Raw genomic sequence first — 17,385 nt, forward strand, 5'->3', positions numbered from 1 at the left:
TATTGCTGTAGATCGCGACACAGAGGACCCCAGCCAGACGCCGGGGACACCCGCCAGCACTGGAGACCGCCGGCAGGTCTCTGCCACAGCGGGCCGCCCACACTCCCGCTGGACAACCAGGGCAGTACATTAACAGAAGGGGTTCTATCTCTTCTCTATTGGGGGATCGGCAAATACGGGTTAAAACAAATAATTTATTAATAAAATAAAATGTAAAAAATGGCTGGACTGGGATTGGCCGGCTGCCTGCTGCATTTTGGTGACCTCATCAGTGGTAGCCGGAGAGGGGATAGGCTCGGAAGGGCAGACGGCAGAAGAGTAATCTAAAAAACCCTGCTCTTGTCTGAAAGGGGTCTACCTGGGAATTTCCCAGGTAGACGCTGTAGTGTGAAAGGGGGGGGTCTCGACCAAATACCCGGGAATTTGCCCAGGACAAATTCCCGGGTCTGAGCAGGAAATTTCCCGGGTCGTATGTCTGAAAGAGGTATAAGACGTTTGAGCCCTGTCGGAGGGAAGACAATAGCACAAAGCAGGGAATGTCCCTGGAGATTTGCCATCTCCTTACTTAAACAATGTTGTGTTACAAAACACATCGTCAGCACCAAAATCTGAATTAAATAAAGAAAATTTAAAAAAATGTGTACACCAATCTATTCAACGCCTCTGAACGCTGTGGTGCAAATTTTTGTCCCCTCGCTGATACCTCCTTATCCTGACCTGGAAACCCATGTGCGTTCTCCTAACATGGTGCATCTGAGCAAATGTAGGCCTGTGACATCCAATAACAGCGTCTCAGAGGCACGAGGAATGCTTAGTTCCTCCCATAGTAAATAGTAAACGTGGTGCAGAGCTGTAGCGGGTAAAGGCTTTAAGTAGACTAGAAGTCCCCCGATAGCTCCCTGGCAGGGGAAGGGTTAAGCCATGCGACACATCCTCTGTCCCTGTCAAGTCTCTGCTGTCAAACAAAGTGCTGAGACATTCAGCTCCCCACACACCCCTGAGCTGGGTGACTGACTAGCAATCGTTATCTCTGCCACCCAGATAACCCGCTGTGCTGCACCCGTTCCTGCCCCATCCCACTCACTGACTCTCAGCACCATGGGAAGAGGACAGGGGGGATACACAATTCTTATCGTATACAAACTGAAGAACTCGAGAATCTCATATGAAAGATGGATGTAATTTATGAACGGTTTTGTGGGCTTAGATAAACAATCGCTACTGAAAAATAAATACAGATATACGATTCCATTCTAAAACGTACAGAGATGGGTCAGGTTGTTTCAATGAGGATATGTGAAGTTCTGAACACTGTGACCCCACAACAGGGAGGACTGGACCTGCCATCGCTTACAGCCTGTTATGGGGATAGAGAACATGACACAAAGCACTGGGCCCATAATCCTAACACAGGTGAGGAGGTTTAACTTACACATAGCCCCAGGCTGCTCATCTATACAGTTAGTAGCCCCTAAGGACACCGAACTTGGTGCCCCTGGCTAACGGTAACACAAAGCCCTACGCTGCTCATTGTATAGACCAGGGGCCACTATTGATAGAGACATGGGGCCCCTGGCTGAGATAAAACCATAGAAACTAACGGTAACCCCATGCTCCTCATGTATTGAGCCATGGCCCCAGTGCCCCTGGCTGTCATACAGACTCATGGATAATAACTAGCACACAGCCCTGGGGTTTTCATGGGCAGAGCAAAGAGCCTCCGACTGTGATAGAATCAGAACACCAACACACAACCACTAGGACCCCATAATGACACAGAGACCAGGGCCCCCTGCTGTGACAAAGAGCCGGGATCACAGCCTGGGCTTAAGCTGGTAACTATTTCAGGTCTTAGGAGTGAGACCGTTCCTGAGTGTAATGTAGTAAAGCGTAACCCCTGTGGTCACAGTCCCTGGAGGTAGCCGCTCAGGAGTGCAGGGTCCAGCAGGCTCTCGCATAAAGGCTGCTCTGTATGAAACTCTCTCTGAAGCTGCCGATTTCTCCTACCGCCCCTCTGGGGAATGGGCAGCTCTGAATGGTGAGCGGGAAGAGGTTCCCGAAAGAAATACGGGTACAGAAGAGCCTGTGTGGGAAGAGAAGGCGATTTATACAAAGCAACCTTACCCAATCCAAAAACACAAAAGTAAAGCAAACGAAGGGCCTGCTTCATTACAGATCGCAACTGCCATCGCAGCACACCATATGGACGCCCACCTTACCTTACACACATCCGTAATACTTAGCAAGACTGTGAAACATCGGTAACATGGAGTACCATCGCAGCCTCACGCACACTTGCACAAGCTCTGACCTTACTCAGGAATTGCTAACCTCGTCGCACGTAGCGAGTACACAAACTGCGTATGCCGTCGCAGTGGCTAATATATGCACGCCCCTGTAACATTGTTCAAACGCACTGGCACGCCTGCCATTCGCCGACCACAACCCCCAAACGGTACTTCCTGTTAATCACTCTGCAATGGGTCTGCGTAGTCGCTGCGATCGCAGACGAGTGTTCGTGCACTGAGATGCGTACGCATGTGCAGATCGCGACAATCGGTAATTGCGTGCATAATCGCCGTTGCGATCTTTGCTGAATCAGGCCCTAAAGCTTCATTCTTAACCAGATTCACGTAACCACACGCGCTATGGGACAGCCCGAAAAATAAATCAGATACTTGCTGTCATTAGTGCAACTTGTATTCGACTGATCAAATCTAATCTCTGACTGCTATGGCTGGGGAAGGGGGTTACAACCTACATCTGCTGTTTGCGCCATCTTCTTAGACGTTTCTTGCCGTTTCCTAATGGCGCTTTACCAATCGCTTACGTAACACTGCAGGAAGTAGCCTGCGCCCAGCTAGAGCACTGAGAGCACTGGTGAAAAGCTGCCTTAAGCAGAACTCACGTCGGCTGCTGGGATCCTCTGGCCGGACGGGTACACCAGGAAACGCATGAGGAGCTGCAGGGCCTCTGGCGAGGTGTCGGGGACGATGCGCTCAGGAGGAAGGGGCCGATGATCTTTGAAGGAGATCTTGTTATAATCTGGGAGCTCCGTAATTTCCTGAGGGGTGAAGAGGGAATTAATGCGCACGGCGCGCTCTGTGAAATTAAAGCGGTCGCGCAAATGCAGATTAATAAATTTAAAAAAGAAAAAAACAAAAACACACTCACTGGCCAAGACTTGGCGTTGGGCGTCCCCAACGTCCGCAGGACGCAGCACAGCTGCTCAATGTCGTTTTCTCCGGGGAACAGAGGAGAGCTGTTCAAAAGTTCTCCGAATATGCAGCCGACAGCCCTAGTGGGAAGGAGAGAGTTACGTGCCTCACTGGGGCCTATTCAACGTTGCACTCTGCTGCCGCATTAGCGCCTTCCAGTTTATGCTGATGCTAGGAGTAGTCCTTCCCCTGGTGTGCAAGGACTGCGACGCCCACTTTGGCGTTTTTAGATTCAACAATCGTAGCAGCGACTCTGTGATACTTGTGCTGCGCGTGTTTTTAGCGACTTACATGCATGCGCAGTTGAGACACATCGACCATATGCGCGAATATCGGCACTGCCTGCGGCTCAGGCCCACAGTGATCGAAACGTTAAATCGCAGGACAAGGCAATTGTATTGTCAATAAATGAAACTCACCACAAATCGACTCCCTCATCGTACTTGCGGGCGCCGTACAGCAATTCAGGGGCTCGGTACCACCTGCAGGTCGACACAACAGCAAGTCACGCTGGGAATACTGGATACAAATGTTCACACAGAGACTTAGAGCCATATCCAATTAGCCCCGAACACTCTTCGGGCGCTAATTGATCCCCGCGATTGGCGAAAATCTGGGATTTTTCGCCGATAATCCCCAATTTTTGCCGATATTTTTTTCATCCCAATCCTATTGATTCAGGCGAATTAATAGGATAGTTCACCTGTTAACACATAGGAGCCGCGATAAGCTCGCGGCCCTATGTGTTCTCGCCTTTTTCTGGTCGAAAAAACGGCACTTATCGTGGACTCCCCAAAAAAATAAAACCCCGATAAGTGCCGTCGTCATGCTGACGAAGGGGCTATTTGGATAGCCCCAAGCGAGCCCCGGGTGAGCTAATTAGCCGAGGTAATTTACCGTGGCTAATTGGATATGGCCCTTAGGGGTATATTTACTAAAGTGAGAGTTTTTAGAAGTGGAGATGTTGCCCATAGCAACCAGACTCTACTTATTTATCTAGCACCTTCTAGAAGATAATAGCTAGAATTTGATTGGTTGCTATGGGCAACATCTCCACTTCTAAAAACTCTCGCTTTTTAGATTACTTTATTAACAATACATTTAAGGTGCAATATTTGCAGTACACCACTAACAACCAATCAGAAATTAGTTTTTATAGCATTACTTGCACTAGAGAGATAAAAGCTCATTGCTGATTGGTTGTTTTGGTTCCGCATCTGTTTTGCTCCAAAATGCAATGTTAGTATTTGTTAGGTCTGAAGATTCTACAAAGGGCCACAGTGAGACGGTCAGGATCTCTCCCTGATCATTCTAATGACGCCCTTCAGTGTGGATAACCATTAAACAAGACCAGATATACGCTACATCGGAACGGACCTGGTGGCCACTTGGTGGCTGTACATGCGCCCTCTGTCGTTAGAGAAGACCCGAGCTAGGCCAAAGTCTGCCAACTTGAGGAGGCCAGTGGAGCTGATGAGTAGATTTGCTGGCTTGAGGTCCTGTTAGGAAGAAGCAGAGGCTGGTGAGGAGGCCGGACACAGACACCATTGTACAGATGGCTGTAAGTGGGCATTATATACCTACTAACCCGATGCATGATGGAGTTTTCATGGCAGAACTTGACACCTTTTAACAGCATCATCATGTAACCCTTCACTTGGGCCTCGGTCAGTGGTTGGTCAGAATTCCTGATGACCTCAGAGAGATCGGAGAGCATGTACTCAAAGACCAGCACAAATCCTGTCCCGTGTGGGAACACCTCCCTTAATTTAACTACCTAAAAAAACACAGTAAAAGAGAGAAGGCAATGACTGACACAACAACAGGAAAAACTAAATTCCTATGTAGTCAAGGGAGTAATCCAGGAGAGACATAGAATCATGACAGCACTAGGCAGGGGGGAGAGGAGTGGAATGACCCAAGGACTAGGCAGGGGGAAGAGGAGAGGAATGACCCAAGGACTAGGCAGGGGGGAAGAGGAGAGGAATGACCCAAGGACTAGGCAGGGGGGAAGAGGAGAGGAATGACCCAAGGACTAGGCAGGGGGGAAGAGGAGAGGAATGACCCAAGGACTAGGCAGGGGGGAAGAGGAGAGGAATGACCCAAGGACTAGGCAGGGGGGAGGGGGGGGAGAGGAGAGGAATGACCCAAGGACTAGGCAGGGGGGGGGGGGGGGGAGAGGAGAGGAATGACCCAAGGACTAGGCAGGGGGGAGGGGGGGGAGAGGAGAGGAATGACCCAAGGACTAGGCAGGGGGGAAGAGGAGAGGAATGACCCAAGGACTAGGCAGGGGGGAAGAGGAGAGGAATGACCCAAGGACTAGGCAGGGGGGAAGAGGAGAGGAATGACCCAAGGACTAGGCAGGGGGGAAGAGGAGAGGAATGACCCAAGGACTAGGCAGGGGGGAAGAGGAGAGGAATGACCCAAGGACTAGGCAGGGGGGAAGAGGAGAGGAATGACCCAAGGACTAGGCAGGGGGGAAGAGGAGAGGAATGACCCAAGGACTAGGCAGGGGGGAAGAGGAGAGGAATGACCCAAGGACTAGGCAGGGGGGAAGAGGAGAGGAATGACCCAAGGACTAGGCAGGGGGGAAGAGGAGAGGAATGACCCAAGGACTAGGCAGGGGGGAAGAGGAGAGGAATGACCCAAGGACTAGGCAGGGGGGAAGAGGAGAGGAATGACCCAAGGACTAGGCAGGGGGGAAGAGGAGAGGAATGACCCAAGGACTAGGCAGGGGGGGGGGGGAAGAGGAGAGGAATGACCCAAGGACTAGGCAGGGGGGGGGGGAAGAGGAGAGTAATGACCCAAGGACTAGGCAGGGGGGGGGGGGGGGGAGAGGAGAGGAATGACCCAAGGACTAGGCAGGGGGGGGGGAAGAGGAGAGGAATGACCCCAGGACTAGGCAGGAGGAGAGTAAAGGAATGATGCCAGAACTAGTGAGTAAGAAGGAAACACTCTGGAGGGAAATGTTGGAACAACCCCAATACAGAGGGATTATATTACAAATGGCAGAGGACTCACATACGGATTGTCCTCTATCTCACGCAGAGCTTTAATCTCTCTCAGAGCCTGGTTGGGAATTCCCTCTTCCAGTTTCCGCAGCGCCACTTTCTTCAGGGCAACAGCTTCCCCAGTCTGGAAAAGGCAGATGTAGAATATGATCACAATGGTGCATATAGACATATAATTTCCCCTGGACATAGAAGAAACGTGCTATAAGTGGCTGGTAAGCAGAAACACAGGAACATGAAGGGTAATAACGCCTCATAAGGTGACAGGAACATGAAGGGACACAGAGCCACGGGTCATATATGGTGACAGGAACATGAAGGGACACAGAGCCACGGGTAATGTAAGGTGACAGGAACATGAAGGGACACAGAGCCACGGGTCATATAAGGTGACAGGAACATGAAGGGACACAGAGCCACGGGTCATATAAGGTGACAGGAACAGGAATGGTCACAGGGCCACGGGTAATGTACAGTGACAGAAGCATGAAGGGTCATAAAGCCACGTAAGGTGACAGGTACATTGTCACATGGCCACGGTAACGTAAGGTGACAGGAACATGAAGGATCACAGAGCCACGGGAAACATAAGGTAACAGAAACATGAAGGGTCACAGAGCAAGAGGTAATGTAAGCTGACAGGAACATGAAGGGACACAGAGCCACGGGTAATGTAAGGTGACAGGAACATGAAGGGACACAGAGCCACGGGTAATGTAAGGTGACAGGAACATGAAGGGACACAGAGCAAGAGGTAATGTAAGGTGACAGGAACATGAAGGGTCACAGAGCCACGGGTAATGTAAGGTGACAGGAAGATGAAGGGACACAGAGCCATGGGTAATGTAAGGTGACAGGAACATGAAGGGACACAGAGCCACGGGTAATGTAAGGTGACAGGAACATGAAGGGACACAGAGCCACGGGTAATGTAAGGTGACAGGAACATGAAGGGTCACAGAGCAAGAGGTAATGTAAGGTGACAGGAACATGAAGGGAGACAGAGCCACGGGTAATGTAAGGTGACAGGAACATGAAAGGTCACAGAGCCACGGGTAATGTACAGTGACAGAAGCATGAAGGGTCATAAAGCCACGTAAGGTGACAGGTACCTTGTCACATGGCCACGGTAACGTAAAGTGACAGGAACATGAATGGTCTCAGAGCCACGGGAAACATAAGGTATCAGGAACATGAAGAATCACAGAGCAAGAGATAATGTAAGCTGACAGATACATGAAGGGTCACAGAGCCACGGGTAATGTAAGGTGACAGGAACATGAAGGGACACAGAGCCACGGGTAATGTAAGGTGACAGGAACATGAAGGGACACAGAGCCACGGGTAATGCAAGGTGACAGGAACATGAAGGGACACAGAGCCACGGGTAATGTAAGGTGACGGGAACATGAAGGGACACAGAGCCACGGGTAATGTAAGGTGACAGGAACATGAAGGGACACAGAGCCACGGGTAATGTAAGGTGACAGGAACATGAAGGGTCACAGAGCAAGAGGTAATGTAAGCTGACAGGAACATGAAGGGTCACAGGGCCACGGGTAATGTACAGTGACAGAAGCATGAAGGGTAATAAAGCCACGTAAGGTGACAGGTACATTGTCACATGGCCACGGTAACGTAAGGTGACAGGAACATGAATGGTCTCAGAGCCACGGGAAACATAAGGTATCAGAAACATGAAGAATCACAGAGCAAGAGATAATGTAAGCTGACAGATACATGAAGGGTCACAGAGCCACGGGTAATGTAAGGTGACAGGTAGATGAAGGGACACAGAGCCACGGGTAATGTAAGGTAACAGGAACATGAAGGGACACAGAGCCACGGGTAATGTAAGGTGACAGGAACATGAAGGGTCACAGAGCCACGGGTAATGTAAGGTGACAGGAACATGGAGGGAGACAGAGCCACGGGTAATGTAAGGTGACAGGAACATGAAGGGACACAGAGCCACGGGTAATGTAAGGTGACAGGAACATGAAGGGACATAAAGCCACGTAAGGTGACAGGTACATTGTCACATGGCCACGGTAACGTAATGTGACAGGAACATGAATGGTCTCAGAGCCACGGGAAACATAAGGTATCAGAAACATGAAGAATCACAAAGCAAGAGATAATGTAAGCTGACAGATACATGAAGGGTCACAGAGCCACGGGTAATGTAAGGTGACAGGAACATGGAGAGTCACAGAGCCACGGGTAATGTAAGGTGACAGGAACATGAAGGGACACAGAGCCACGGGTAATGTAAGGTGACAGGAAGATGAAGGGACACAGCCACGGGTAATGTAAGGTGACAGGAACATGAAGGGACACAGAGCCACGGGTAATGCAAGGTGACAGGAACATGAAGGGTCACAGAGCAAGAGGTAATGTAAGCTGACAGGAACATGAAGGGTCACAGAGCCACGGGTAATGTAAGGTGACAGGAACATGAAGGGACACAGAGCCACGGGTAATGTAAGGTGACAGGAACATGAAGGGTCACAGAGCAAGAGGTAATGTAAGCTGACAGGAACATGAAGGGTCACAGGGCCACGGGTAATGTACAGTGACAGAAGCATGAAGGGTCATAAAGCCACGTAAGGTGACAGGTACATTGTCACATGGCCACGGTAACGTAATGTGACAGGAACATGAATGGTCTCAGAGCCACGGGAAACATAAGGTATCAGAAACATGAAGAATCACAAAGCAAGAGATAATGTAAGCTGACAGATACATGAAGGGTCACAGAGCCACGGGTAATGTAAGGTGACAGGAAGATGAAGGGACACAGAGCCACGGGTAATGTAAGGTGACAGGAACATGAAGGGTCACAGAGCAAGAGGTAATGTAAGCTGACAGGAACATGAAGGGTCACAGGGCCACGGGTAATGTACAGTGACAGAAGCATGAAGGGTCATAAAGCCACGTAAGGTGACAGGTACATTGTCACATGGCCACGGTAACGTAATGTGACAGGAACATGAATGGTCTCAGAGCCACGGGAAACATAAGGTATCAGAAACATGAAGAATCACAAAGCAAGAGATAATGTAAGCTGACATATACATGAAGGGTCACAGAGCCACGGGTAATGTAAGGTGACAGGAAGATGAAGGGACACAGAGCCACGGGTAATGTAAGGTATCAGAAACATGAAGGATCACAGAGCCACGGGAAACATAAGGTAACAGAAACATGAAGGGTCACAGAGCAAGAGGTAATGTAAGCTGACAGGAACATGAAGGGTCACAGAGCCACGGGTAATGTAAGGTGACAGGAACATGGAGGTCACAGAGCTACGGGTACTGTAAGGTGACCGCAACACAAAGGGTCACAGAGCCACGGGAACAGTGACCGGAACATGAAACAAATAAAATAATCTACTCTGTTCTCCCATTTGTGACACAATATCCAATTTTAGAATCCTTTAATAAAGATGAGTTGTCTATTTATTTAACAGGTTTTATTTTAGCGCTCATATATTATGCATCGCTTTACAGAGTCCATCGGATCAGTCTCTACCCCAGTGGCGCTTACAGTCTACACTGAAGTGCCAAAAGTCGTGGGATAGCAGAATGTAAAGGTAATGGTAGGTGGCATCACCGTGCTGTGACGTCTTGGAAATGCCCGGACCTGCAACAGTTGTGATCTGACATCTCGTTAGTCAGTTTTAACACCGGCTAGTCAAGGCAAGGTGACGTGAATTATCCGAGTTCGAATGGGGAATGATAGTGGGTACCTGATGGATGGGGCATTCCATTTTCGAAGTTGTGCGGACTTTCAACATTTATCAAACTAACATTTCACATGTGTACCGGGAATACCTCATGAAAGACAGTACCACCCACCATAGACAGCGCAGTGACCGACCACGGGTGCTTAGTGATCGTGACCAGCGGTGTCTGGCCAGAATTGTCCATGGTAACAGACAAGCGACACTGCCTCAAGTCAAATCACATCCACATTCAAAGCAGGAGGTACCAGACACATATCCAGCAGGCCAGTGCAGCGTTCTTTAGCTTCCATGAGACATCAGAGTAGTAGACCCACCAGAGTGCCCCTGTTATCACCTGGGTTTGTGAGGTCGTTAATTGGACCCGGACGACTGGCAACATGTGTCGTGGTCTGATGAGTCACGGTTCCAGCTGTTTCGGGCCGATGGTAAGTGTGGCGCAAACCCAATGAGGCCTTGGACCGCAGACGTCAACTAGGCACCGTGCAAGCTGGTGGTGGTTCCATAATGATGTGGGGTGTGTTCACGTGGCATGGGTTAGGTCCACTTAAACACATCATTGACCGGTAACCGCTTTGTTGTATTGCTAGATGATCATTTGCAGCCCTTCATGGACCTCATGTACTCCCACAATGATGGAATATTCCATCAGGATAATGCTCTGTGTCATTGGTTCCAAGTTGCCCAGAATGGGTTGTAGGAGCATTCTGGAGAGTTCCGACCACTGCAGAGGCCACCACGTTTTTACGACACGAGCTCAATCGAGCATTCATGGGATGTGGTGAAGAGGTCCATTCGCACCCAAAATCCTGCACCTACAGATATCAGGGAGCTGTGAGAAGCTATACAGACAGTATGGGTCAACATCTCTCCAGAGATCTTACGGCCACTTGTAGACTTGATTCCACGTCGAGTTGTTGCACTTCGCCGTACTAGAGGGGGTCCTACACAATACTAGGCATCTATACCATGACTTTTGGCACTTCAATGTATAGTCCCTATACACACACACCAGAGTTACCTTTGTCAGGCCGCTGAACCCACCATCATGTCTATCTGAAGGGACTACATAGATACATCTATTTTTGTACTGCTAGAGATTAAGGGCCTGATTCAGAGATGGCCGCAGTGGTGATGTCACACACAAACGCCCGATGTTCTCAGTCATCGCATGTTTCCCGATGGTTACCGTCGTGAGGCGCAGGAGCTGGGGATTTCAGTGGGTATTGGTCGTGTCGCTAACTGCGGCAAAAGATGCAGTTGCACCGACATAGGAGACCATGTTCAGACGGCAAATATGCACTAGCCGTAGGGTTGGTGCAATATTTAGCGTTCCCGCTAGGCTGTTTTAGCAGGGTGCCTTCTGGAGGGCAAAAAGCACCCTGCCCTAAAGAAGGAGGGCAAAAAGCACCCTGCCCTCACAGGCTGCGGGTGCAGTCTTCACCCGTGGGATGCAGTGTCCCGCGGGTGGAGAAATGTGCGGTGACCCGGTCACCACCGGAGAATAGACGCCGGGCGCATGCGCCCGGCATCTGTTCTCCCTGTCTGCAGCGCTTGGGGGCTGCCCGGCGTGTCCGTAAGTGCCGGGCATGCCCCCAAGTATGATGAAAAAGGGGACGCGTCTTATAGACACGCCCCCTTTTGTGGCCACGCCCCCTTTTCGCCCGCGTGCACAAAGTTGCCCTCTCTAGCTCCGGCACCCTGCCTGCCGCCGGAGCTAGAGTGAATACTAAATATTCAATGTAGTGGCCGATGCGCCGTCTTAGTACGCGCAGCAATGTAATAGTGCCGCAGCCAAAGGGCCTCTCAGTAGGCTCAGAATCGGTCACATCATTATCATACAGGCCTAGCCTCATCTGCGTGCACCAATGAATCAGGCCCTAAATGGAGACGAAACGTAAATGAGCCCCTGCACTCTGTACTTGTACAGACTCCAGAGCGAATGACCCAAACCCCAGCCGCCCAATAGGATTCAGTTTGGTGTCTGCTAGAGTCAAAAAGGATCCAGGCTGTTACCATTGGGGAAGACAATGGCGTACAGCCTCCAGCACTGTGGGCAAGGCCACGGGCCCACAGGTCTTCTATGTAAAACTAGTAGCCCATTTAGGGGCGTATTCAATTAGTTTCGCACCCGCAATACTTTTTCACCTGCCGGACTTTTCGCTTACATCGCGTGTTTTGCATACGGAAAAGTATCGGGCGCGCTCTCGCTATTTGCTGTATTCAATTACAAAGGATGCAAAAACGGCACCTGACGAAACTGAAACAGGCGAAAAGTCCTGTCACAAATGGGGAACTCAGCCTGACACCCCCCAAAAGATGCACTAACATTGGGGAACACTATAGATGCCCCCGAATAGCCCTAATGAAGGTATTTGGGGTACTTAAGTCGTGTCAATTGGTGCCAATTAGCGCATTAACGCAAGTGGTGAAGAATAGCATTAAGCAGTATTTTTTGGTGAAAATAACTACTCCCAGCAAATTTGGGATACCCGAAAATGGGGGCTAGCATATTTACAAGTTGCTAAAGTTAACTTTTAAAAATCGTGAAAAATCCACATGCCGCAAGCACCTGCAATAAAAATCAAACAAACAAAAAAAAAACTGGGGCATACTTGGGGACCCCCCTGGAGTCTATTTCACTAGTTTTTAACTTTTATCCCCCAACTTTGTTTTTTTCTTACTCTCAAAACGAAAGTAACTTTTTAGGGTGTTCTTAAGGGTTTTTTTTTTTTACGCAGTTTACCTTTGGGGGACTGTCTTAAGACTGGATGGAGGTTCCTCCAATGTTGCACCCCAAAACCCCAATTCTGCACTTTTTTCCGCCTGCTATTCATAGGCGAAACTTTTACGCCGGGACCATTGCTTTGACTTTCCGCCTAGGCGAAAAGTCTTTCAAATTGAATACGGCGAAAAGTTTCTGCCTGACGAAATGACGTCGTCCGCGACCGAAACTGACTTTTCACCTCAAATTGAATAAGGCCCTTAGTCACAAAATAATCATGTTAGCGCTATTAGGCTGGCCACATGTTTGCAATTCTGCCGCCCAGTTTGAGTGCTGGAAAACAGGACCAACATCCTATATGGGAACATGTCTGGGGCTTGTAGGAAGAGGACCACACACACACTAATAAAGCTGATCTATAGTGAATCAGCATGCTTTATTTCAATTGGATCATTATTGGTCATTTTCCGACATCAACTGCTCTATATAGGCTGAGATCACAGCAACAATAGACACACATTATCCTGATAAATAGAAATTATATTTGGACCTATTTAAAAGTAATTACAAATAGAAACATGTATATCTACGTAATTTATTGTCAATTAAAGTGACATTTTTGTGGGGTGCAAATAAAGACTCGGAAAATACTTTGATACATAATAATATTTTGTATATGAAAACTTTGATCTTTATTTACTACGATGTCTGTATAATATCTTTCTCTTCAGTATTATTAAAAAGGAGGTCACAGTGTTATATACACACGTACACATAACTATCTGTTATTCGCACCCCCCCCCCCCCCCCTGTACTGCTGACATCACAGCACTTCAACACGTAGTGAAGGAAACTGTCTCCACAATCAGAGCTACAGCGCCTCACGGTGACAAACCATGGTCACTACATCATGCGAGGAAAAAACTCATCAAATGAAGAAAATTCTCTTCTGCAACTGTTTATAAACACACTATGCTGATACCCCCCCCCCTCACTGTGTGACCCACACTCCACTGAGACCCCCACTGTGTGACCCACACTCCACTGAGACCCCACTATATGACACACTATCTGTACATAACCCCACTATGTTACATACGCTCTGTTGATACCACACACACTCTTATTATCCCCCACTGTGTGACACAAATGTTCCTCCGATATCCCCCACTGTATGACACCTACTCCTCCGATACCCCCATTGTGACACCAGCTCCTCTGATACCCTCACTCCTCTGAAACGCCTACTCTGTGACACCCCCTCCTCTGAAACCCCTACTCTGTGACACCCCCACTGTGTGACGCACACTTCTTTGATAACCAACACTGTGTGATATCCCCTCCTCTGAATCCCCCCACTGTGACACCCCCTCCTCTGATACAGTCCATCGTGTGACAACCCCTCCTCTGATACAGCCCACCGTGTGACAACCCCTCTTCTGATACCCTCCACTGTGTGACACCCCATCCTCTTCTGAGATAGCCCCACTGTGCGACACCCCCTCCTCTGATACACCCCACTGTGTGACACCCCATCCTCTGATACAGTCCACCGTGTGACACCCCATCCTCTGATACAGTCCACCGTGTGACACCCCATCCTCTGATACAGCCCACTGTGTGACACCCCATCCTCTTCTGAGATAGCCCCACTGTGCGACACCCCCTCCTCTGATACACCCCACTGTGTGACACCCCATCCTCTGATACAGCCCACTGTGTGACACCCCATCCTCTGATACAGCCCCACTGTGTGACACCCCACTGTGTGACACCCCATCCTCTGATACACCCCACTGTGTGACACCCCATCCTCTGAGACAGCCCACTGTGAGACACCCCCTCCTGATACAGCCCACGGTGTGACACACGCACCTCTGATACAGCCCACTGTGTGACACCCCATCAACTGATACAGCCCCACTGCGTGACACCCCATCCTCTGATACCACCACTGGGTGATACCCCCCTCCTCTGATACAGCCCACGGTGTGACACCTCCTCCTCTGATACAGCCCACCGTGTGACACCCCCTCCTCTGATACAGCCCACGGTGACACCTCCTCCTCTGATACAGCCCACTGGGTGACACCCCCTCCTCTGATACAGCCCACCGTGTGACCTCTCCTCCTCTGATACCCTCCACTGCGTGACACCCCATCCTCTGATACCACCACTGGGTGATACCCCCCTCCTCTGATACAGCCCACGGTGTGACACCTCCTCCTCTGATACAGCCCACCGTGTGACACCCCCTCCTCTGATACAGCCCACGGTGACACCTCCTCCTCTGATACAGCCCACTGGGTGACACCCCCTCCTCTGATACAGCCCACCGTGTGACCTCTCCTCCTCTGATACCCTCCACTGTGTGACACCCCATCCTCTGATACAGCCCACTGTGTGATGCACGCACCTCTGATACCCACCACTGTGTGACGCACGTTCGTCAGATACCCCTCCTCTGAAACACCCCATTGTGTGACATCCCGTCCTCTGATACAGCCCACTGTGTGACAGCCCCTCCCGATACCCCCCGCTGTGTGAAGCACGTTCGTCTGATACCCTCCACTTTGTGACACCCTCTCCTCTGATATGCCCCACTGTGTGAGACCTACTCTCCTTATACCAAACACTATGAGACACCCCCTCCTCTGATATCCCCCACTATGTGACACTCCCTCTGCTCTGATACCCCCTAAGTGACACCCCCTCCTCTGATACACCCCATCCTCTGATACACCCCACTGTGTGACACCCCATCCTCTGATACGCCCTACTGTGTGACACCTCTCCTGATACCCCACTGTGTGACACCCCATCCTCTGATACACCCCACTGTGTGACACCCCATCCTCTGAGACAGCCCACTGTGAGACACCCCCTCCTGATACAGCCCACGGTGTGACACACGCACCTCTGATACAGCCCACTGTGTGACACCCCATCAACTGATACAGCCCCACTGCGTGACACCCCATCCTCTGATACCACCACTGGGTGATACCCCCCTCCTCTGATACAGCCCACGGTGTGACACCTCCTCCTCTGATACAGCCCACCGTGTGACACCCCCTCCTCTGATACAGCCCACGGTGACACCTCCTCCTCTGATACAGCCCACTGGGTGACACCCCCTCCTCTGATACAGCCCACCGTGTGACCTCTCCTCCTCTGATACCCTCCACTGCGTGACACCCCATCCTCTGATACCACCACTGGGTGATACCCCCCTCCTCTGATACAGCCCACGGTGTGACACCTCCTCCTCTGATACAGCCCACCGTGTGACACCCCCTCCTCTGATACAGCCCACGGTGACACCTCCTCCTCTGATACAGCCCACTGGGTGACACCCCCTCCTCTGATACAGCCCACCGTGTGACCTCTCCTCCTCTGATACCCTCCACTGTGTGACACCCCATCCTCTGATACAGCCCACTGTGTGATGCACGCACCTCTGATACCCACCACTGTGTGACGCACGTTCGTCAGATACCCCTCCTCTGAAACACCCCATTGTGTGACATCCCGTCCTCTGATACAGCCCACTGTGTGACAGCCCCTCCCGATACCCCCCGCTGTGTGAAGCACGTTCGTCTGATACCCTCCACTTTGTGACACCCTCTCCTCTGATATGCCCCACTGTGTGAGACCTACTCTCCTTATACCAAACACTATGAGACACCCCCTCCTCTGATATCCCCCACTATGTGACACTCCCTCTGCTCTGATACCCCCTAAGTGACACCCCCTCCTCTGATACACCCCATCCTCTGATACACCCCACTGTGTGACACCCCATCCTCTGATACGCCCTACTGTGTGACACCTCTCCTGATACCCCACTGTGTGACACCCCATCCTCTGATACACCCCACTGTGTGACACCCCATCCTCTGATACAGCCCCACTGTGCGACACCCCCTCCTCTGATACACCCCACTGTGTGACACCCCATCCTTTGATACACCCCACTGTGTGACACCCCATCCTCTGATACAGCCCCACTGTGCGACACCCCCTCCTCTGATACACCCCACTGTGTGACACCCCCTCCTCTGATACAGCCCCACTGTGACACCCCCTCCTCTGATACAGCCCCACTGTGACACCCCCTCCTCTGATACAGCCCCACTGTGACACCCCCTCCTCTGATACAGCCCCACTGTGACACCCCCTCCTCTGATACAGCCCCACTGTGACACCCCCTCCTCTGATACAGCCCCACTGTGACACCCCCTCCTCTGATACAGCCCACTGTGTGACACCTCCTCCTCTGATACCCACCACTGTGTGACACCCCCTCCTCTGATACCACCACTGTGTGACACCTCCTCTCCTGATACCCACCACTGTGTGACACCCCCTCCTCTGATACCACCACTGTGTGACACCTCCTCTCCTGATACCCAACGCTGGGTGACTGTGACACCCCCTCCTTTGTTAGCCCCCCCCCTTCCCCACTGTTTGGCACAGTCACCTCGATGTGTTTGGCCTTGAACACGATGCCGTGCGCTCCCTCCCCGATGCGGCCCAGCAGGCTGTACTGCTCCATCACACCGACCGGAGCCCGAACTACTGCAGCGGCGGGCTGTGACGTGTTGCCTGGCAACCACCAGCCTCACTCACATGACCTGCTGGCACCGCCCCTTCCTTGGCGTCACGTGACAAACTTCCATGGCA

General features: G+C 50.9%; 1 protein-coding gene across 1 annotated transcript; it reads right to left on the bottom strand.

Annotated features, from left to right (window-relative positions):
- Window positions 1-30: 30 nt before the first annotated feature.
- Window positions 31-17,385, bottom strand: CDK20 (cyclin dependent kinase 20). The gene is made up of 8 exons (XM_088469083.1): window positions 17,183-17,385; window positions 6,240-6,353; window positions 4,807-4,995; window positions 4,596-4,717; window positions 3,638-3,700; window positions 3,175-3,298; window positions 2,909-3,064; window positions 31-2,083 (listed from the first exon to the last, which is right to left on the bottom strand). Exons 1-8 carry the CDS (start codon window positions 17,255-17,257, stop codon window positions 1,904-1,906), a joined length of 1,023 nt encoding a protein of 340 aa, XP_088325209.1. The 5' UTR covers window positions 17,258-17,385; the 3' UTR covers window positions 31-1,903.

This window comes from Taudactylus pleione, unplaced genomic scaffold (assembly GCF_031769625.1).
Source record: "Taudactylus pleione unplaced genomic scaffold, aTauple2 ptg000013l, whole genome shotgun sequence".
Taxonomy (NCBI): Eukaryota; Metazoa; Chordata; class Amphibia; order Anura; family Myobatrachidae; genus Taudactylus; species Taudactylus pleione.

Excerpts from the sequence above, each read along its gene's own strand:
- CDK20 (XM_088469083.1), bottom strand. The coding sequence starts at position 17,257 with ATGGAGCAGTACAGCCTGCTGGGCCGCATCGGGGAGGGAGCGCACGGC. Across the intron at positions 3,065-3,174 it reads CCAACGCCAAGTCTTGGCCA|GAAATTACGGAGCTCCCAGA; the intron begins GTGAGTGTGTTT and ends TTCACCCCTCAG. Across the intron at positions 2,084-2,908 it reads AGAGGATCCCAGCAGCCGAC|GCTCTTCTGTACCCGTATTT; the intron begins GTGAGTTCTGCT and ends CTTCCCACACAG.